General features: G+C 39.3%; 1 protein-coding gene across 1 annotated transcript in view; it reads right to left on the reverse strand.

The window, feature by feature from the left end:
* Positions 1-8,067: 8,067 nt before the first annotated feature.
* LOC126935485 (oocyte-secreted protein 2) overlaps positions 8,068-23,876 on the reverse strand; it is a 28,337-nt gene continuing 12,528 nt past the window's right edge. The window contains exons 4-9 of the mRNA XM_050756956.1: positions 19,251-19,422; positions 17,673-17,810; positions 15,968-16,024; positions 13,173-13,331; positions 11,250-11,351; positions 8,068-10,721 (exon numbers count right to left, since the gene is read on the reverse strand). Coding sequence (XP_050612913.1) covers positions 10,644-10,721; positions 11,250-11,351; positions 13,173-13,331; positions 15,968-16,024; positions 17,673-17,810; positions 19,251-19,422 — 706 coding nt within the window. The 3' untranslated portion in view covers positions 8,068-10,643. The remainder of the gene's footprint in view (positions 10,722-11,249; positions 11,352-13,172; positions 13,332-15,967; positions 16,025-17,672; positions 17,811-19,250; positions 19,423-23,876) is intronic.

Genomic DNA, 23,876 nt, shown 5'->3' on the forward strand with positions numbered 1-23,876 from the left:
AACTCATGACATTGATGATTATCTTTATACATATGTCATTTGCCAGACAGATAAGTTTCCTGGCTGATTAAGATCAACAGGCTTTTACTTGTAATGAATAGAAAAATTGAGAAGTCTACTAAATAAAGACTCATATGAAATAAGAAAATTTGAGACTCCTGGAGCATAATTTTGCCTGAGACTAGCAGGATTTACAGAACCTGAAAACGAGACATTTTACTAGGAGTTGAGAAGGTGAGAACGAACTGCAGAAAAGAAAGAGATGTGCCCTTCTTCTGGAATCTTCCCCCCTTGTGTCCTAATTCAGCCATTTCTATGGCAGAAGTTATCCAACTGCACTTCTGAAAAGCTTGTCTTCCTTGTTTAAGGCATACTTGGTTTCACACATAGACCCAAAACTGAAGTGCTGTTTTTGTATGTGAGTGTGTGTGTGTTAGTCTCTGAATCTCCAGATCCGTCTATGATGTTAATATCTATCATCTCTCTCTCTCTTTCTGTCTTTTAGAAACTGTTTAAATGATTCTCTGCAGTGGATGGTCTTGGAAATACAACCGGCTGCATTGTAACTGCTGTGAACCATACCTGATAGTGCGTAAAAGCTAAGAAGACTCCCTTGTCTGCTAAATTATTAGACTGATGGTGCTTAGATCTTTACAGTGGCAAGAATGGGACAGTGAAAACACTGAGAGGCATGAACTTTATAACAAATCCCACGAGCAAATCTAAACAGCATTGGACTGAATGGTATGCCTAAGTTAGAATCAGGGCTAAACCATGTGATCATTGTAACACCATAACTAGCTAGACCATAGCAAAATCAGTACAGATAAGATTCACAGAAGGTTTTAATCTATTTTATTTCAGTTTATTTATAAACATAACCTTGAATGGCTCTTCAATAATATTTAAGATACTAAAAATCACACCTCTAATCATGTGTGGTTTTTTTGGGGGGAATGTGAAAAAGAAAATTTTTTTGTTGAAAGCTAAGATATTTACATAAACAGAGGATACTAAAAGACATATTTGTAGCCAAGTTTATTAACTCAGGTGTCATCTTCCCATGGTGTCTTCAGGAATTGGTGGACATAACCAAGGTGCTTTTGGAATTAAGGAATAGACATTACTCACTTACCGTTCATCCAAAAAGAACTTAATGTTCCATGCCAGGTACTGCCCTTATCACTGTGCATGCACAGATGAATGCCAAAATCCCAGGTCCTTCTAGTCCACAATCAAGCAGAACAGAACAAAAATAAATGATATATTATTACCCAATATGTTGGAGGCTAGAGGATGTTGGAACACATAGAAGGGTATAACAATTCTACCTGATAGGGGATATGTAGAGTTTCAGGGAAGGAATTCCCAGAGAAGGTAACATTTGAGTCCAGACTTAAAATTGAAATGATAGCATCAACATTTTTCTATTTGCTTGTTTTTCTTTTTTTTGAGACAGAGTCTCACTCTGTCACCCAGGCTGGAGTGCAATGGCACGATCTCAGCTCACTGCAGCCTCCGCCTCCCAGATTCAAGCAATTCTCCTGCTTCAGCCTCCCGAGTAGCTGGGACTACAGGAGTGTGCAGCTACACGCAGCTAAATTTTTTGAATTTTTAGTAGAGACGGGGTTTCACCATGTGGGCCAGGCTGGTCTTGAACTCCTGGCCTCAGGTGACTCATTCACCTCGGCCTCCCAAAGCGCTGGGATTACAGGAGTGAGCCACTGTGCCCAGCCACGAATTTTCATTTTATCGTTCTTTCTTTTTCTTTTTCTTTCTTTCTTTTTTTTTTTTTTTAAATGAAGTTTCGCTCTTATTGCGCAAGCTGGAGTGCAATGATGCCATCTCGGCTCACCGCAACCTCTGCCTTCTGGATTCAAGCGATTCACCTGCCTCAGCCTCCAGAGTAGCTGGGATTACAGGCATGCGCCATCACACCCGGATAATTTTGTGTTTTTAGTAGAGACAGGGTTTCTCCATGTTGGTAAGGCTGGATGGAACTCCCGACCTCAGGTGATCCACCCCCCTCAGCCTCCCAGAGTGCTGGGATTACAGGCGTGAGCCACCACACCCAGCCTTATTGCCTCTTTCTTAGTGAAATTTCCCCACACCTGCTGGGCAAAGTCCTGAAGTCATGGTTCTGTGTGGCGTTTCCTAGTAGTTTATAGTAGTTCATTATTTGTGCAGCAAATAATCAGGAATTGAAGTTGAGATTTAGACTGGAAACAAACTGAAGATGGTCTTTGGTGTTTGCACGCGATGCTATTTTGTGAGAATTGTCAACAGAACCTTGCAAAATGCAAATCAGAACCTGTCATACCTTATGGACTCCAAATTGTTTCCTATCCCAATTTTCACAACCACCTCCTTGCCCCTTCGTAAGTTACTTATTATCTTCTATGCCTACACTTTGGTTCCCTACAGTCATGTTTTGTCATCTTTCACAATAATAACATTGAAACATATGACAAAATGACTGGCTTTTTTGCTGAGGCAAAGTTATCAAGATGAGTTTTAACCATGCTGCTACCTGAAAGGAAGAGATAACAGAGTTAACACCCCTTCCCTACCACGTATCTTTCCTCCTCTAGCACGGTCTTTGCACACGTGTTTCACCCACCCCACATCTCTGGCTTCCTCTTTGACAAGCAAGGTTTCCTCTTTCAGTTACATACTAGATTTATTTCTTGAAACTTACAAAAAATTTGCTTTCGTATCCCACATAAGCAATTGTTTTCTCAAACTGAATGCTCTACATTGAGCATTGAAATAAAATAAATATGTATGAATTTGCATGTTACAAGTTGAAATTTATACTATCTCAGATTAAAGCCTTAAAAGTAAAACCTAAAACCATAAAAACCCTATAAGAAAACCTAGGCAATACCATTCAGGACATAGGCATGGGCAAAGACTTCATGACTAAACACCAAAAGCAAATGCAACAAAAGGCAAAATTGACAAATGGGATCTAATTAAACTAAAGAGCTTCTGTTCAGCAAAAGAAACTATCATCTGAGTGAACTGGCAACCTACAGAATGGGAGAAAATTTTTGCAATCTATCCATCTGACAAAGGTCTACTATCCAGAATCTACAAGGAACTTAAACAAATTTACAAGAAAAAAATAAACAACCCCATCAAAAAGTGGGCAAAGGATATGAACGGACACTTCTCAAAATAAGACATTTATGTGACCAACAAACATATGTAAAAAAGCTCATCATCACTGGTCATTAGAGAAATGCAAATCAAAACCACAATGAGATACCATCTTGCACGCGTTAGAATGGTGATGATTAAAAAGTCTGGAAACTGAACAGATGCTGGCAAGGATGCAGAGAAATAGGAACACTTTTAGACTGTTGGTGGGAGTGTAAATTAGTTCAACCATTGTGGAAAACAGTGTGGAGATTCCTCAAGCTTCTCCTTGGTGAAGGAATGAAAACACTGGGCCATAAGTCCAGCATTCTAATTTTTCTGGGGACTGCTGTGGCATTTGCTTCTGTCTTGCCTATCTCAGACCGTTTATTCCCCGAAGAAGACCACCAGAGTCCAGAGTCAAAGCTAAGCAGCAAGGATCTTTATTACAGGTTCGAACCTGGAACTCTCCCTCGCTCGTGAAACGAGACGGGCAGGAGAGCTCCCCCACTGAGCTCCGAGCAGTGTTATATAGTCTAAGAAAAGTGGGCATAGAGTTATTATACAAATCAGATATATGATTGGCTAGTGTTTGAACAAGGCGATTTGGCTAACTATGATTGGTTCCCGCCATTTCTGATATTTTGGTTCAAACTTTGAGGCGGGAGAGCAGGTTTATGGCAGCAAGAGTTTATCTTACTTAAACACGTCTTGTGACCTTGCCTCAGAACTTACAAAATCTCTGGTATGTGCAAAACAAAATCTCTGGTACGTGCAGAAAACCAGGTACTCACAGAACTTACGAAATCTCTGGTATGTGCAAAGATTAGAGAGCAGAACAAGGGTGTAGCGGGTGGGGGGCGGGTACACATCTATCTTTGTGTCCTTTCACTGGCATATCCTAGACACATGGGCATCATTAAGAACAAAGGCTGCAGTTTGAATAGCAAGCTAGTACATGCCACATTCCCCCCTTCCATCTCAGGGCAAAGCAAATAAGCAAAACAAACACTGAACCACAACTGCCCCCTTTCCAAAAAAAAACCCAGCTCCCTGAGAAGGGAAAGAAAAAGAGAGAACCATATGTTCTGATTTTTCTGAGGGCTGCCCAAGGCACTGGCTCTGCCTCAACTGTCTTCCATGACTGGATGCTTTGTGTCCGGAGTAGGTGGAAGTAGGGCGGACAGGGGTTCAGCTGTCTCTAGGCAGCAGCAGCGCAGCGGGAAGCTGAGACTCTGTCCCTGGATCTGGCTGCTCAAAAGCTCCTGTTTATCTTGTAACTGAGGTTTTGTACCCTTTGGCCTAACTTCCCTCCTGTCCCCTGCTCCCTAGTCTCTGATAATCATCATTCTACTCTCTGCGTTTATTAGTTCAACTTTTTTGGGGTTCACTGAGCTCATACAGTATTTGTTTTTCTGCGCCTAGCTTATTTCACTTAGCATAATGACTTCCAGTTCCATTCGTGTTGTCACAAATGGAAGGATTTCCTTCCTTTTTATCACTAAAAAATATATTCCACTATATATGTATTCCACATTTTCTTTATCTATTTATCTGTCCACGGATAGTTAGGATGTTTTCATATCTTGGCCATTGTAAATATTGCTGCAATGAACATGGCAGTGCAGGTATCTCTTGAGCACACTGATTTCAGTTCCTTTGGATATATACCAGAAGTGGGATTGCTGGACCTATTTTTAACTTTCGAGAAAGCCCCATACTGTTTTCCCTATGGCTGTACCAATTTATGTTCCTACCAACAGTGTGCAAGGGTTTGCTTTTCTCTATATCCTGGTCAACACTTGCTATCTTTGGCCTTTTTGATAATAGCTGTTCTAACAGCTGTGAGGTGATAGCTCATTATAGTTTTGATTTGTATTTCTCTAGTAATTAGTAATGTTCGGCATGTTTTATATAGCTGTTGGCCATGTGTATGTCTTCTTTAGAAAAATGCCTGTTCAGGTCATTTGCCCATTTTTAAAAATAAGGTTATGTGGTTTTTTTTCTTCTGAATTGTAGCAATTCCTTACATATTTTGCATATTTACCTTTTATCAGATAAATGGCTTGCAAATATTTTCTCCCATTCTATATATTGACTTTTCATTTGTTAGTTTCCTTTGCTATGCAGAAACTTTTTAGTTTGATGTGACTCCACTTATTTATTTTTGCTTTTGTCATCTGTGCTTTTGCGTCTTATCAAAAAAATTATTGCCAAGACCAATGTCAAGGAGATTTCCCTATGTTTTCTTTTAGAATTTTCATCATCTCAGATCTTACATTTAAGTCTCTAATTCATTTTGAGTTAATTTATGTAAATGGTATAAGGGCCCAATATCACTTTTTTCCATGTAGATATCTAGCTTTCCTAACACCATCATTTTAGTCTCAAATTTTCCCAATTCTAAAATTGTCTTGATTTTGTATACTTGTTGGATTCCAAGCTCATATTATTGTCCAACTTTACACTGTTAATACCATTCTTACTGGGTTTCTTTTTTACATATTCACTTATGTACCAGCCCTCTCAAAACTGTTACTCATAATGCAGTCATAGTGACCTTTCAAATTGGCATTATTAGTAGTATCACCATCCTCTGAAATCCATTCAATAACACCCATTGCTTTATGAAAGATTCAGTCTTAATTGGCCCACTATACCCTTCATGACTGGATTTCTGCCTTCACTTCTTCTCACCCTACTGCCTCCATATGAATAGAAATATAGACATAGTCTTTTCCAGAATATCATATGAAAAGACTGTATCTGTATATCTATTCATATGGAAAATAGTTTGGTTGTTACCAGAGCTTGGGGTGGGGAGAGAAGTTTATTTTCAAGAGATTACAGAAGGGAACTCTTAGGATGATGAAATGGCTTTGTATGGTACTGTGAATACATAACTCTATGTTTTGTTAAAACTGATAAAATGGTGTTTTGCAAATAATGAACTTTACTGTATGCTACTTTAAAATAAAAATTAACCAAGATACCTGTGGAATGCAGGATGAAATTTAAGCTGTGAAAAATAAATTAAACAACTTTAGAAATGCATGCCAACCTCATTGAAAGAGGTAGAGGTTAAAAGGAGCTGGCCTAAGTATTTATAAAAAAAAACTACTTTGACTGCATACCTTAAAGCTAAGGATAAAAAGAACTATACACAAACAGTGTACTGTAGGTAGCAAATTTATTTCTCACAAAAATACTGGTTAGCAATTCTGAAATGAATTTACATGTGTACTAACGTTAAACAGGTAAGGAAATAAATTGTGGAAATTGTTGCCAGATTTACATATTCAGAAAATAGGTTATAAATAAGCAGGGTTGGGAGGTTGCTAGAATGGACCCTGTGTGACCATATTTGAGTAGAATTTATCAGTAGGAATTCATGATAGAGAGAAAGAGAGAGTGATGGATAGATACATACATACATATGGTAATAAATATAGATATGTGCGTGCATGGGTAGTGTACTTGCATATATTTCTTAGCTTTGTCCCCTAAGAGGGCCTTGTCATGCACATCCATGTGAAGAGACCACCAAACAAGCTTTGTGTGAGCAATAAAGCTGTTTAATGACCTGGGTGCAGGCGGGCTGAGTCCGAAAAGAGAGTCAGCGAAGGGAGATAAGGGTGGGGCCGTTTTATAGGATTTGGGTAGGTAAAGGAAAATTACAGTCAAAGGGGGATTGCTCTCTGGCGGGCAGGAGTGGGGGGGGCGGGGTGGGGTGGGGTGGGGCGGGGTCACAAGGTGCTCAGTGGGGGAGTTTTTGAGCCAGGATGAGCCAGGAAAAGGACTTTCACAAGGTCATGTCATCACTTAAGGCCAGGACCGGCCATTTTCACTTCTTTTGTGGTGGAATGTCATCGGTTAAGGTGGGGCAGGGCATTTTCACTTCTTTTGTGATTCTTCAGTTACTTCAGGCCATCTGGGCATATACGTGCACAGGGGACGCTGATGGCTTGGCTTGGGCTCAGAGACCTGACAGGCCTAAAAGCAGTGACATACAGTAGCAATGAGCATATCTTGCCCCCAGGTCAGGTTTTCTAAACATAGTTCTCTAAATAAAGAAACCAGGGCTCCCTGAAGAAATGAAAATTCTAAGTCTGCAGCAGGTGAAATAACATGAAGAATCTTGTAGTTCCAGAAAATATGAAAGTGCTAAAAAGGGGAGGGTGGCGTGGAGCATGTCAAAACTACACAGGAGCCAACTCAGCTCCCAATGGCCAAAGCTGGAAAACTTTGAGAAACAAAATAAATATTGCTCATAACCAAAAGAATAATATAAATATTCATGAGTACATAACGATATACATGCTTTACTAAACAAATGAGAGAAGACACAAATCTTCCTTACTGAAACATTTAAATGATAAATAAAGGAGAAATGAGGGAAACAAAATCAGCTTTTGAACAACACAGTAGTATTTGCTGCAGGCAAAATCTACACAGGAATGCTGAAACTTGTGGTTTTTCCCATCTCTGTGGTGTAAATCCTCCATCAGAGCTAACTTCAAGCTACCCAAATTATGTTGACCTGTGCACCCTGAAAATTTAAAACTGACTTCCACAAACCAATAGAAGCCAGTCTCAGGACATCCCTGTGTAAATTTTTTTTTTTTTTTTTTTTTTTTTGAGACGGAGTCTCACTGTGTCTCCCAGGCTGGAGTGCAGTGGCGTGATCTCGGCTCACTGCAAGCTCCGCCTCCCGGGTTCACGCCATTCTCCCGCCTCAGCCTCCCAAGTAGCTGAGACTACAGGCGCCCGCCACCACGCCCGGCTAGTTTTTTGTATTTTTAGTAGAGACGGGGTTTCACCATGTTAGCCAGGATAGTCTCGATCTCCTGACCTCGTGATCCACCCGCCTCGACCTCCCAAAGTGCTGGGATTACAGGCTTGAGCCACCGCGCCCGGCCAAATTTTTTTTTTTTTTGAAATGGAGTCTCACTCTTGCCCAGGCTGGAGTGCAGTGGCGCAATATCAGTTCACTGCAAACTCTGCCTCCCAGGTTCAAGCAATTCTCCTGCCTCAGCCTCCTGAGTAGCTGGGATTACAGGCGTGTTTCACCACACCCAGCTAATTTGTGTATTTTTAGTAGAGATGGGTTTTCACCATGTTGGCCAAGCTGGTCTCAAACTCCTGACCCCATCTTGGCCTCCCAAAGTGCTGGGATCACAGGCGTGAGCCACCGCACCTGGAACCTGCATACATTTTCAATTGCTTCTTAAAACTCACAGAGTTGTCATTTTATAATCTCTTGCGACGTACACCTCTCTCCAAACTTTTATTTTTCCATCTGCCCATTATACACTGAAGTTAGACCCAGTAAAGTCTCTAGTTTATTCTTCGAATATTCAAACTTTTTTCTAACTTAAAGGCCTTTGAATGTATCCTCTTTTCTTCCATCCTGTTAACTCTCAGTTATCTTTAAGATCTCAGCTGAGAAGAAAAGTGTTCTGAAAAGTTATCACTGACATGTCTTCTAACCTGGTTTAGAAGCTCGTCCTATGTGCTTCTCAAGATTCCTATACTCTTCCTATCAGAGCCGTTGTGTGTTTCTAGGGGTCTGTATCTCCCACTACAAACAATTTAAGAGCAGAGATTATGCATCATTCTCTATTGTATGCCAAGCTCTTAGCACAATACATGATGCATAGTAGGCACTCCCTAAATGATTGTTGAATTGGAACAGGAATTAAAATCAATTAAAGAATGTGTAAGCAAAAACTCAGTTGTATGTAAGAAAACCCAGTTCCCCCTGAAGAAGAGAAAGAGCTGGAGTCCTTTAAAATCAACTGCCTGTTTTTCTGTGACTAGTGAGCCTTATCTCTCCCTTTCCCAGGCATTGTGAAAACTGTTTCTCTAGCTGTGCAGTTGCAAGGTCACTAGGCAGATAAGTCGTAAAACATGTTTTTCCTTGAAAAGTAAGAAATAATGTAATACATGTCTTAATTGAATAACTGTCTTTGTTTCTCGCTTCTGTAATATGCTTCCCCCTGCACAGATCTCCCCCGGCCCCACAAAATGCTTACAAGGTAACCGGACTCTTTGTTTGGGGCTCAGTCCTTTGGATGTAAACCAGACTGGGTGGGTGCACCTAAATAATTAAATAATTCCTCCTCAACCCCTCGGTCTCTCTGATTCCTTAATTATCCCGCTGCAGAATGGATTAAAAATAAAGAAATATTTATTATATAAGTAGCCAAGAAGTAGAGAAGAACCTTTGCACATATGATATACAAGTAGCTAAGAGTAAATCATGGGTATAAATTTATGCACACAATAAGTGCTTATATTTCTTATTCATACATTTTATTTATCTTGACTATGTATGCATAAGAAATATAAATGCTTTAGCAGATTTATAAACGAGGAACTGAGGGAAGTTTTCATGCCACATTGCCACCTTGAAAAGATGGCTATTGGAGTTGTTGGAGGTTATACCAGGAGCCACAATGGAAGTGTAAGTAACGTTTCCACTGTTCTCTCTCCAGCACATCTGACCACAATCCCACCTTAGCTTTTACCAGCAACAGCAAGACTAACCACAACAGCAACATTATTAGCAAGTACCTGTGGTGCTGTATCACATTTTCTTTTTATTTTAATTTAACCCTCATAGCAACTCACCAAGTAGTTGTTATTATTACATCTATTTTACAGATGAGGAAAACTAGGTCAAAGAGATTAGGTAACTTGCCCATGTTCATACAGGTAATAAGTGATGGTTTCAGAATTTGAACCCAGATGTGGCAGATTCTAAAGGCCTTGTTCTTTACTTCTCTACTTTACAGTTTCCCATTGTCCTTTGAAGAACTCATTTGGGCTTGCTGTCAGACTCACCAACATAAATCATCATTTACATATCAGGGCATGTGTGAATTCCAGCAGTTCACTGAAATAAAATAAAATCCCTGAGCCTTAACCCTCTCATCTCAAATTTATTTTAAAGAAAATTTTTTTCAAATAAATTTTTAAATTTATTTAATTAACTAATTTCAAATAAATTTCATTCATCAAATAAAAAGTGAAAATATTTTAATGATAATGATGGTAATTTTTTATTTGACACTTTTTGTAATGCTGATGTGAAAGTCAAAAAGCATTTCTCTGTAATGGAAAAAATGTCTCCTTTGTCTTCCGACTGGGTGGTCAGAAGTTGGATTTTAGAAAAAATATATTAAATAGTGATTATACTGCCTTCCTTCCTTAAACCTCATAAAGCAATGGAGTAGGTGGGTAAGAAGAAATAGAAGCAATTTCTGGAAACAACTTTGGAGTAATGATCATAGAAGTTACAAATATCCAAGAATGCCTAAAGAAATGTATCTGTCCTTCCATACCCAGAACACACAAATAGGATTTATAGTTAGGAGAGAAAGGATAGAGTCGTCCAAGGTTCTTGTAATTGGTGCCGTGATAGAAGGATTGAGCTTTAGAGATAGGCTCACGTTCTCCCGAGTTTGTGGGTGAAGCTCTGAGTCACTGGAGATTTAAGGTCAAATATTCATGCTCTCAGAATTATTTTCATAAGGAGGCATTCTTGATTCCACAGAATTGGGAGGTGAGGAAATGTCCTAGAAAATAAAACAACATTAATGTCCAAGAACAGGATCATTATCTCCTTCTTCTCCCATCCTTTCCTGTTATCATCATAATCATCAACAATAAAAAATCCATTCATTGATGATTACTGTGCCAGATGCTGTAAAGATTATATACACAGTCCTCACAACAAACATTAGAAGAGAATGAAAATATTATTTTCATCTTACAGTTAATATATCTAAAATTTAAAAAGAATTATTAATTTTTCCTAGGTCATACAAGTAGAAAGTCACAAGTTATAAGAAAATAATTTCACTTAATTCCAACTGTATGAGAAAGTATGCTCATATATTAAGTACAGTATTTCCTCTTGCATTTTCACATCTAAATTCTTTTCTACCCTTCATTCCACCTCTAAAATTCATAAATCTCTAATTCCAGGAACTCCACAAGTCATTACCACATAAAAGTTTATTTCTAAGAGTCAGAAACAGCTTCAAACCCTACAGGGAGGCTTTGAGACCATGTGGATGATTACTCATTTGAAAAAATCTCACCTCTCTTGAATTACAGCAGTTTGCTTTGCACAACATGGCGAAGGTAGAGATGGTTACGCACAATTCCAGCGAGGTGAGAATCAGCAGTAGAGACACCATGCCCTAGGGGATATGATGCCTTATATCAAACCCAGTGGCAACATCCAGAGGAAAAAAAAATGTCAGCAGGAAACCAGACTACAACATCTCCCTCCCATAAAGTGGAACAAAGTGAACCATAAATTAAAGACACAAACACACATAATACTGTAGAAGAGATAGTATCTCAATCTAAAAGCATGAAAACATTTTCTCTGAAGAGAAAGATGTGTCGCATTTCTATGTCAACCCATGTGAAGTAGCTACAGGGGGAAGAAGCTGTAGAAACAAAATTCTGACACTATCACTAACATCTTCCAATTTGAATAGTAGTAAACTAAGGAGAGGAGTAGGCAGTTTAGGAAAATGAACAAAAATGACTCTTCCACGATTTCATTAATAGCACTTCTTAGGGGTTTAGGCATTTACATTATCCCTAGAAACTAAAACACTACGCTGATATAAACACAAAATAAAATTATTGGGCTAGTGATTCTACCATTATTCCTGAGGCACCCAGAAGCAACCAAACAATATATCCCTGGAGGAAAAATACCACCAAATTCACAGAAAAATCAGGCTCTGACAAATATAAATTTAGATCATTAAAAATATAATAAAGAAAATGAGAACACAAACTTCCATAAGTAGTGTCTCACTCATAGGTGGGAATTGAACAATGAGAACACTTGGACACAAGGCGGTGAACATCATACACTGGGCCTGTCTTGGGGTGTGGGGATGGGGGAGGGATAGCATTAAGAGAAATACCTAATGTAAATGACGAGTTAATGGGTGCAGCACACCAACACGGCACATGTATACACATGTAAAAAACCTGCACGTTGGGTACATGTACCCTAGAACTTAGAGTATAATAATAATAAAAAAAAGAAAACAGGAAGCTTAGCAGTGGGTCTGTAATTAACGGTTCATAGATCATTGGGATGAAATGGATAATTCCAAAGGAAAATATTAACTTCTAAGTAGACCTCGGAAGAGGAAGAATTCTGAAACACAAATTTTTAAAAAATTGGTAAGATTATTAAAAAGTTTTCCTTTGAAAACACCATGTTCATTTCATTCTAAAGTGCAGTCCTTCAAAACTTCAAGTCATTATTTGAACATTCCAGATTGCAGAGAAAGTTGTAAATCTCTCAAGTTTGTTTTATTAAGCAAGGAGCTATGAAATGAAACTTAAAAAAAATCTCTCTGGGGAGTGTAATAGTAGTAGTCATAGTAATATTACTAATTGTGTAACATGATACGCTAAGCCTTGTTTTAATTGCTTATCATATGTTAACTTATTAAATACTCACATCAATCCTATGAGATGGGTACTATTGTTATCTCATTTCAAAAGTGAGAAAACTCAAGGGATTATCTAATTTGACCTTCATTATAAAGCAAACAGGCGGCACACCTAAGATTCAAATTATGGGCCGGGCGCGGTGGCTCACGCCCGTAATCCCAGCATTTTGGGAGGCTGAGGCGGGCAGATCCTGAGGTCAGGAGATCAAGACCATCCTGGCTAACACAGTGAAACCCCGTTTCTACTAAAAAAATACAAAAAATTAGCCGGGCGAGGTGGCAGGCGCCTCTAGCCCCAGCTACTGGGGAGGCTGAGGCAGGAGAATGGCGTGAACCCGGGAGGCGAAGCTTGCAGTGAGCTGAGACCCGGCCACTGCACTCCAGCCTGGGCGACAGAGCGAGACTCCATCTCAAACAAACAAACAAACAAACAAAATTCAAATTATGGCAGCACGGTACCTGATATATTATTTTTCTGTACATTCTGGATTGTTTGAAATGTTTTATAATTATACACATTTTTCAAAAACATACATTTGATGTGGAGCCCATGTAATTGCATAGGTCCGGTGACATTGAAGACTGACAAATGTTTAATAACTGGATATTAACTGCTAAATTTACTGAGAGAAAAGCAATCCCCACTACTGCAATTGTAGCACTGGCAATGTTCATTTCAAAACTCTTTCGTATCTAAAAAAGAATAAGAATTTTCAATTAATACATGCAGCACATACTTCATTCCTTTGGCAACAATTCATTGAAACAAACATTAATTGAATATCGTTTACACACCCATTGATATCCTAGATGCCAGGCAAACATCAATGACCAAAGAAAGATTTTTGTCCCCCACCCTCCATGGAGCTTATATTCTAGCAATAAAAACAAAGAGAAAAGTAAACATACTAATAGGTAAATTACATAATATTTTTGAAAATGATTAAGTACTAGGGGCTAACAGAATGGGATAAGGAGAATCTGGGAATTCAAAGAGAGGAGTGGGGGTTCATGATATTAAACAGAAATGACACTGGGGAGAGGCATGAAAGAGCTGTGGGTGCCAGCCAAGAGTCTATCTGGGGGAATATCCTTGCGATTAGGGAAACACTCAAAGTCCTGAGGCCAGAATCTTCTAGGGAAGCAAGGGGGCCAAAGGTGTTGGAGGCACGAAGGCAATATTAGGAAATGAAGAAGAAGGAAAGTTAACAGAGAGCCAAAACATGTAGGGCTCTGCAGATCATGAAAAGAACCTTGTTTCTAACTCTAAGAAAAATACAAAGCCAATGAAGGATTTAGAGCAAATAAATGATATACTTGGCTTTATGGTTTCAAGGGATCACTGTTTCCAGCAAGGCAAAGAGAAGTTCAATGATAAAAGCTAGAAGCCCGATTAGGAGAGACAAGGTGGATTGGATGAAATGTCATCAATAGAAAGATGAGAAAAGGTCAAAATTGGATATATTAATAGCTTGAAAGTAGAGCCAACATTATTTGCTGAAAAGTAGGGTTCAGGACTGTGAAAGAAAGAAGACTCAGGGTTATTCTGAGGTGTTTGGTCTGGGAATCTGGAAGGATAATGTTCCCATCAGCTGACATGAGGAGAAGGTTTGAGGAAGAAAACTGGGAGTTGAGTTTTGGATCTTTACATGCCAGTCTGATGATCAGGGCAGACACCTGGGCTGGAAATACTTATTTCAGAGTTGTGGGCATATAGATGTTATTTGAAGTCATAAGGATGTGTAAGATCACAGAAGAAGTACGTAGATTCTTATAGATTGAGAAGAGCAGGTGGCAAAGAATTCAGCTCTGGGGACCAGAACATTAAAAGGTCAGAGAGAAGGAGAGGAACCAGGAAAGGAGACAGATGGAGAAACCAAAAGATGGGAAGAAAACCAGCCAAGCAATGTATGCTGGAAGCCAAGTGAGGAAATTCCTGGAAGGAGGGGTGGGAGACTAACTATGCTAAATGCTACTCATAGGTTAAGTTAGATGAGGATCAAGAGTTGACCATTGTTTTAGCACAGGTGGAAGTTTTCAGTGATCTTAAAGACAGCAGTTACAGAAGATAGTAGGGAGTAAAATGAAGCCTTACTGAAGTGGGTTTAATTGAAACTGGTAGATAGAAATTAGAGAAAGAACATGATGATTCCTTTGAAGGAGTTTAGCTACAGAAAGAAATATGAATGGTGCCTGCCCCTAGCAGAGAGAAATAATGTCAAGGTTTTCTTGTTTTGTTTTGTTTTGTTTTTATGTTGAGAACAGTAACTGGATGTTTACATGCTGATTAAAGACTGGGCAAGGTAACTCGTGCCTGTAACCCCAGCCTTTTGGGAGGCTGAGGCAGGAGGACTGCTTGAGCCCAGGATTTTGAGACCAGCCTGGGCAACATGGCAAGATCCTGTCTCTAAAAAAAAAAAAAAAAGATAAAAATTAGCCAGGCATGGTGGCAAACACCTGTAGTCCCAGTTATGCAAGAGGCTGAGGTGGGAGGATAGCATGAGTCCCAGAAGGTGGAGGCTGTACTGAGCTGTGACCACACCACTGCACTCCCACCTGGGTGACAGAGTGAGACTCTGTCAAAATATATATATATAGCAAGAGACACAAATTAAATTGATGCACTTGTGTGGGGAAAAAAAGCATGGAATCTTATACTCAAATAGGGAGATCAGCTTTAAAGAAAATCACAAAATTTTCCTATGGTAAGAGGCTAAAAGAAAAAATATATTGGTATAGATCTAGTCCATTAAGTAGTGGAGGTCTGAAAATTATCTTCTAATGGCTTCAGTTTTCTCAGAAGAGACAGAAAAATCATCAGCAGAGAGTATGGATGAGAGAAGCAGGATCGGTGTTTGAGGACAGAATAAAATGGTAAAATAGCTATCCATGGAGGAGGGAAAGTGAATGAATGGAGTAGGAAAGTGGAGTATCAGTGGCTACATGACTCACTAAGAACACATCATAGAGACTTAGCAGTTGTTTAGGAATAGAAGTTTGGACTTTTAGTTGTGAAACTAGTTAGTGGTGGGAGTTCTTACTTCCAAATAAGTAGAATTGGTCAAACGTGACAACACATAAAAATCAATAAGACTTTTTCTAAGCTTCAGGTTCACCAATATTCAGAGCAAGCATCCTAGGAATGCATCCTCACAATGTATGTGATCTTCTGTTTACCTACCATCTGAATACGTTAAGAAAACTAATTTTTTGTGCAGTTAAATGATACTCAGTGTCTCAGTTGTATTCATGGACCCCTACTCTCCTACCATTTATGCATAACATATTTCCACTCCTCTGATCATAGAGAAAGAGGAAGTGCTACTTACCCATGTTCTTGTGGGTTTTCTCCCTGCTACAACAGACAAGGTTCCTGAACTACAAAACTGTTTGAAAATAGGAAGTAAAACAGATAAAGGAATATTAAGTCTCAACCATTTTCTTCTTGGCCCTCCCTCAATTAGTAGATATCCAGCAATAGTCATACAAACCTCCTTTTTAAAATTCACATCCTAGGACACAAAATTGTACTTGATGTTGCCCATTTTATTTATTTATTCATTTATTTTGTCTTTCCATGCAATGAGTTTTATAAATCTTATTTTTTTTTAAATTTTTTTTAATTTCCATATGTTATTGGGGAACAGGTGGTGTTTGGTTACATGGATAAGTTCTTTAGTGGTAATTTGTGAGATTTTGGTGTACCCACCACCCAGACAGTATACACTGCACACAATTTGTAGCCTTTTATCCCTTACCTCCTTCCCACCTTTTCCCCCTGAGTCCCCAAAGTCCATTGTGTCATTCTTATGCCTTTGCATCCTCATAGCTTAGCTCCCACTTGTAAGTGAGAACATAAGATGTTTGATTTTCCACTCCTGAGTTACTTCACTTAGGATAATGGCTTACACAAGGATTTCATGACCAAGAACCCAAAAACAAATGAAATAAAATCAAAGATAAATAGCTGGGACCTAATTAAACTAAGGAGCTTTTGCACGGCAAAAGGAATAGTCAGCAGAGTAAACAGACAATCCACAGAGTGGGAGACTATCTTCACAATCTATACATATGACAAAGGACTAATATCCAGAATCTGCAGTGAACTCAAACAAATCACCAAGAAATAAACAAAAAATTCCATCAAAAAATGGGTTAAGGACGTGAATAGACAATTCTCAAAAGAAGATATACAAATGGCCAACAAACATATCATTCACTTTTAAAAACTGAACTATCAGGGAAGTAATAATCAAATAATCAAAGCTGAATGAATACATTTTAAAATCACCCCTATTTTTTCTGATCGCATGTTGACCCAGATAGTGGAAATGATTCTTCTGATTTTCAGACAATAATCAGCAGACAAATTTCTTAACTCTCAAGCCAGGACTCTCTGCTGCACCACAAGGCAATTCATCAATACCCATTTTTCATTCCGTTTTTTAAGTATCTATAAACGTAACATGTAGATGTAAGATAATTTTTAGGACTTCATTTGTACTTGGCAAATGTGATTTCTCTTAATCAGAAAAAAGTTTTTGGCCGGGCATCAGGGCTCATGCCTCGCAGTTCCAGCATTTTGGGAGGCCAAGCCTGGAGGACCACTTGTGGTCAGGAGTTCCAGACCATCCTGGGAAACGTGGTGAAACCCCATATCTACTAAAAATACAAAAGCAAAAATTAGCTGGGCATGGTGGTGCATGCCTGTAATCTCAGCCACTTGGGAGACTGAGGCAAGAGAATCACTTGAACTGGGGAGGCAGAGGTTGCGGTGGGCAGAGATCGTACCACTGCACTCCAGCTTGGACAACAGATCAAGATGCTGTCTCAAAAAATAAATTAATAAATTAATTTAATTAAAAAAATAAAAAAAAAGAGTTCCTTGTTTCTAATTGGTTGTTCAAGAATTGCAAATCAAAACCACAGCCTGCAACCTTCCAATAACCTACAAACAATACTTTTGTCATCAAACACATCTCCAGCAGTGGTATCTAAGAAATAACACACAGCCGGGGGAGTATGAATACTCACAAACGCAGCACCCCAAAATGGGTAGCCTGTGTAGAAGGTGAAGAAAAATAAGTGCCTTTGGAGGTGGAACAGGTATTGCAAGGAACCCAGAAGGACACCCAAAGCCAGAATCATTGCTGCATTCAGGATCTGGATGGCCTGAAAGAAGAAGGGGAAAAAGGCATAACAGTCATATACTAAAGTGGACAGTGAAAATAGACCATTTTAATTTTTCTCAGCAAGGAGATGTCGGTGCTTGAAATGGTTAAAGTGTCAAGCCTAAATTAACAGAATAAGAGCTTATCTGAAAGAGTTTTTTGTCCCACACTATCCGCACCAATTCCAGTGGTAGCCTTTCATCTTCACTCTCTCCCCACATTTCTATTCATTCTCAGGAACTCCTCTCAGAAAGTGGCAGGAGAGTAAAGGAGACATGGCAGGTAAGGTAGATGGAGTCAAAGTCTCTTCCTGGCATGCTTTCGGGCCATAACATGATGAAGGCAGACAGAGGATAAGCCATGTCGTACTCAGCCTTTCTCTCAACCCAATTTTTTTTTTTCTTTTTAAAACAGAGTCTTGCTCTGTTGCCAGGCTGGAGTGCAGTGGCGCGATATTGGCTCACTGCAAACTTCGCCTCCTGGGTTCAAGTAATTCTCGTGCCTCAGCCTCCTGAGTAGCTGGGATTCCAGGCGTCTGCCACCACACCCAGCTAATTTTTGTATTTTTAGTAGAGAAGCGGTTTCACCATGTTGGCCAAGATGGTCTCCATCTCCTGACCTCGTCCTGACCCTCCCACCTCGGCCTGCCACAGTGCTGGGATTACAGACGTGAGCCACTGCGCCTGGCCTCTCAACCCAATTTTTAAATTTAAAATATAGAATATAAGCCTCATAGAGCTCAGGCTCCTAAAATGGCTGGTCAAAAAGCAGAAAACCAAAATGAAGGGTCTTGGAATCTGTTCTCCAAGGCTCGATGTTTTCTACCATGAAAGAAAGGCTCTGCATTTCTGCTCCCCAGATCTATAATAAGTCCCAGTGTTTTCTCCAATTCTTCATTAACTCAGTGATAAATAACTCAGAATTTCCTCCTTCTCAGCATAAGCAAGGTTTTCCTCATGATACAGTTGGCTCTTGAACAACATTGGGGTTTGGAATGCCCACACCCTTCATGGCTGAAAATCCACATATAACTTTTGACTTCCCAAAACCTTAACTACTAATAGCCTACTGTTGACCAGAAGCCTTACTATTAACATAAACTGTCGATTATCACCTATTTTGTATGTGACATGTTATATACAATAAGCTAGAGAAACTAAAAACGCTATTAAGGAAATCATAAGAAAGAGAAAATGTATTTACTATTCATTAAGTGGAAGTAGATTATTATAAAAGTCTTCATCCTCATCCTCTTCATGTTGAATAGACTGAGGAAGGAGAGGGAGAGTAGCAGTTGTTCTTGCTGTCTCGTGATGGCAAACAGAGGTGGAAGAAATCCACGTGTAAGGGAATCCTCACAGTTCAAACATACATTGTTCACAGGTCAACTGTATTTATTTTCTTCCCTCTTAAATCAATGTTTAAACTAAGGCTGACTTACCCCAAGAACTTGTAATTTTCCTTTCTGATAATCTTGTGATCCATCAATGGGCTGGTAGACAGAATTATTCAGCTGGTGTGGTCCCGCCTCACTGCCTGGGGTACCGTGGGCAGAGGCTGACCCCAGTTCTGCATTATAGACTACGTGGGAGGCCATTGGGGGTTGTTTATCGCTGTAATAGAAAAGAAATCCAAAGGCTTCATGCTTTCCCTTTTTCCACTAGCTACTAAAATTTCAGTGTTCCAGAAGGGTTCAATTCTGTCCATACATTAAGATGACTCTCCACAAATGGGACACCAGGGCAGAGTAACAGAGTTTGTACAATATTCAATGCTGTCTTGCCTTGGAGTAGTAGACCTCATCGGGTCATTGTAGTAGGCCTTGGTACTTCACTCAACTTTGGAATGGTAAAGAGCAATTTCTTTCTCATTTTGCATGCACTGATATATAGTCCCTGCCTTTCTTCAAATCAGTCGAGGGCAACCAGACATATAGTTCCTCTGAGCAGTGGTCTCTTTATAAGAATAACGGCTTTAGCCAGATTCCAGTAATAGTAGTAGGTATCATTTATTTAGTACTTATTACTATATGCCAGGCACTGTCTAGATACTGTGAATGTATTAATACATTTAATCCTGTTATAATATTATTATTATTATTCTCATTTCACAGATGAAAAAAAATTGAGGTATAGAGAGATTGAGAAACTTACCCAAACTCATATAGCTTATAAATCATTTCAGATTCTACTAAAAACATTCTACTCTGAGGTCCAATATTTTTCCAATCATTACATTATATAGCACTATATAGAAGATATCTTTCTGAGTATCAACATAGCATGATAGAGTTTAAGCACTATGGAAGATCCAAATTCAAATCCAGATGTCATCATTTACTAGTTGCATGGTCTTATAGTGGGAACCTCAGTTTTCACTTCTGTAAAAATGGGAGTAATTTTAATTTGATATTAACATTGGAAGAGTTGACTTTGATAATGTACGGGATTCTTAACCTATGAACAGATGGTATCAACTTTTAACTTATACTCTGCCTTCTGACAAAAAGGACTTCAAGTTTGTATATAAGAGTCACAAAACAACCACCTCAATCATTACAGCTAAAAAATATGTATCACTAAAGTATACACATAATGCTTACTTTGGGCTTCTGAATGTTGGGCAATGTAACTTCCTAATTCATAGTACCCTCCAACATGAAATAGTTGCAAAATGCTTATATGCTTTTGTAAGTGATGAGGGACATGGCATGAGATGAACCATAAACACATGAAATGATGCTGTATTCTGCCAAAACTATTGATTGGGTTAAGAATAAGATAGTAATATAAATCATTCTACCATAAAGACACAGGCACGTGAATGTTCATTGCAGCACTATTCACAATAGCAAAGACATGGAATCAACCTAAATGTCCATCAGTTGTAGACTGGATGAAGAAAGCGTGGTACATACACACCATGGAATACTATGCAGCCATAAAAAGGAATGAGATCATGTCTTTTGCAGGAACATGGATGAAGGTGGAAGCCATTATCCTTAGAAAGCTAATACAGGAACAGAAAACCAAATACCACATATTCTCACTTATAAGTGGGAGCTAAATGATAAGAACAAATGGACACATAGAGGGGAACACACACTGGAGATTATCAGAGAGAGGAGGGAGGAGATCAGGAAAAATAACTATTGGGTACTAGGCTTAGTACCTGGGTGACAATCTGCACAACACAGCTCTGTGGCACAAACTTACCTATATAATGAACTTGCACATGTATCCCTAACCTAAAATAAAAGCTTTTTATTAAAAAAGAAAGTAAAGAATTGTATCTTAATTTCTACTTTTTGTTATAAACTATATACCAGATTCATTTTTCTAGTAACTTAATTTTTTTGTTAAACTAAATACATGCCACTTTCAGGATGTTTACCTTTCTGATACTCTGTTCTGGGGGCATGTATGACCCTCATTTAAGTGTGATGACAGATTTACTAAGCACTGACTTAAAGTGAGAGTCAGGTCATGTTTTATTATTACACTGGGAATTGCTACAAAAGTTCATAAAAGTTCCCTACCAATACTGATAAAACATTTATTATAAATGTCATAAAATTTTCCTACCAATACTCCTCATCAAAGTTTCCTACCAATATTGATTTTCATGCTAAGATTAAATTACATTCTCTATGTATTTAAATATGGATAAATGTGAAATGACAAGGAGCCCTTAACCTCCCATGTTCAACACTGCACAGAACCCAAGAGCAAGGGAAGATCAATAAAGCTTAAAGCAAACTCTATATGAATGAGTTTCTAATGTAATTATCTCAAGAAGTATAAATAAGAACAGCCAAAAGCCAAGACTTCAAATTTATCCACCTGGAAATTTGTATGTATTTTGGATTAAATATCTAATGAACTAAGATGCATGCAATATGGAGAATGTTGCTGCCTTATGACCAGATAATCTCTCTCCTGTGTCTCCTGCCTCACCTCTCACTGCTCCCTATCTCAAAATTCCATCCAGCCTTGTTTTATTGATTTGTCTTCCTTCAGAAGTTCCAAGTCCGCAAATGTCTTCAATCCTGTGTGCTATCCCACTATTCCTGAAAGACAAGTCCCCTCAAGCTTCACCTGGATAATTTCTGCTCTCCTTCCAGACTGATTTTTATTTATTTATTTTTTTTTTTTTTTTTTTTTTTTTGCGTTGGAGTCTTGCTCTGTTTCCCAGGCTGGAGTGCAGCGGCCCAATCTTGGCTCACTGCAGCCTCTGCCTCCCAGGTTCAAGCTATTATCCTGCCTCCCAGGTTCAAGCTATTATCCTGCCTCAGCCTCCCAAGTAGCTGGGATTACAGGTGTGCACCACCACACCCGCTAATTTTTGTACTTTTGGTAGAGACGGGGTTTTACCATGTTGGCCAGGCTGGTCTTGAACTCCTGACCTCAGGTGATCCTCCCACCTCGGCCTCCCAAAGTGCTGGGATTACAGGCATGAGTCACTGTGCTCGGCCCTTCCAGACTGATTTTCAGCCCACATGTCATACTTTCAGGACATTGTTTTTAGTCCTGGCCAAGTCTGGAAGAAGCATGCACCCCTTTTGTTTGCTCTCAGAATTTCCTCAATTTTCCTTCTCATACCACTTACTCAGCCTGAGCGTTAATTGCCTGGATACTTATCTGTTACCTCGTTGTCTACTCATCACTGCAACTCCAGTGCCTAGCTCAGAATCATCAGATGGCAAGCAGTTAACACATGTTCAATCAGTAACCAGACTTTCGGTCCAGTCCCAGGTAGCCATCCTGATAAATGATAATGGAAAATACCTCTGCAAGCACTGGAGCCTCTCATCCCAAGAAACTCCAAGAGCATTTCTGAAGGGAGCAAATATCTAACCAAATTATTTAACTTGATTTGTTTCAAATAATCAAAATAATCAGGGAGAATTTTCAGCCTTCAGGTGAAACAAACTATGTTTTCTAAAATTTGGTTAAATCAGTTATCTATTTGTTAAAAAAAAAAAAAAAATCAGAGAAATGGTCCAGGTGCAGTGGCTCATGCCTGTAATCCCAGCACTTTTGGGAGGCCAAGGCTGGAGGATCACGCAGTCAGGAGGATCACGAGGTCGGGAGATTGAGATCATCCTGGCTAACATGGTGAAACCCTGTCTCCACTAAAAACACTAAAAAATTAGCCAGTTGTGACAGCACATGCCTGTAATCCAGCTACTCAGGAGGCTGAGGCAGGAGAATTGTTTAAACCCGTGAGGCAGAGGTTGCAGTGAGCTGAGATGGCACCACTGCACTCCAGCCTGGGCAACAGAGCAAGATTCCGTCACCAAAAAAAAAAAAAAATCAGAGAAATGTAGATTTTCTAGGAAACTACCAGTTAAGTTCAGCTCTCCAGCTCTTAGTATATGGCAGGCATTTGTTCTAGGGCTTTACTCATGTTTACTAATGTAGTTCTCACAACAGCAGATGAATGGGTACTACTGTTATGATCCTTTCCATCTAACAGACGAAGAAGCTGAGGAACAAAGAAGTTAAGTAGCTTTCCCAAGCCCACACAGCCAGCAATTTGAGAAGCTAAAAATCAGAACCTGGCAATCCATCTCGAGTTATCATTACTCTCTACTGTCCCCTGAGCTATGCCAAAATGCACTTTGCAGACCCCATACTTCAGGCATATCCAGACCACCCCTCATTGTCAGAGCTGGCAGACAAGCTCAGGTGCAGCCAGTGGGATTAATGTATCTAAGAGGTGTGTGTGCCTGTGTGTGTGCCTGTGTGTGTATCCATACCCACATTTTCCCCAAGAAATTGCTGTATTATTATGTCTAACACTTTCTATCATGGCTCCAAAGGAATCATCACATCCTAAAGAGAAGCCATGCTCACAGTTAAATGTTCCAAACCTCTGCACAGCAACCAACCAGAGGCCTTTGCAGACATCCCCAGTAGACCACTGGGAGGCATTTTAACAAAAGATGCAAAAGAAAGGGGAATGTCTATGGAGAGGGAATCTATACCTTGGAGGCTGAATTCAGGCTTTGGCAGACTGCTTTCCTCCCAAGTTCAGTTTGTCACAAGTAGAAGACACTCAGAAA

This window comes from Macaca thibetana, chromosome 14, assembly GCF_024542745.1.
Source record: "Macaca thibetana thibetana isolate TM-01 chromosome 14, ASM2454274v1, whole genome shotgun sequence".
NCBI classification, from domain to species: Eukaryota; Metazoa; Chordata; class Mammalia; order Primates; family Cercopithecidae; genus Macaca; species Macaca thibetana.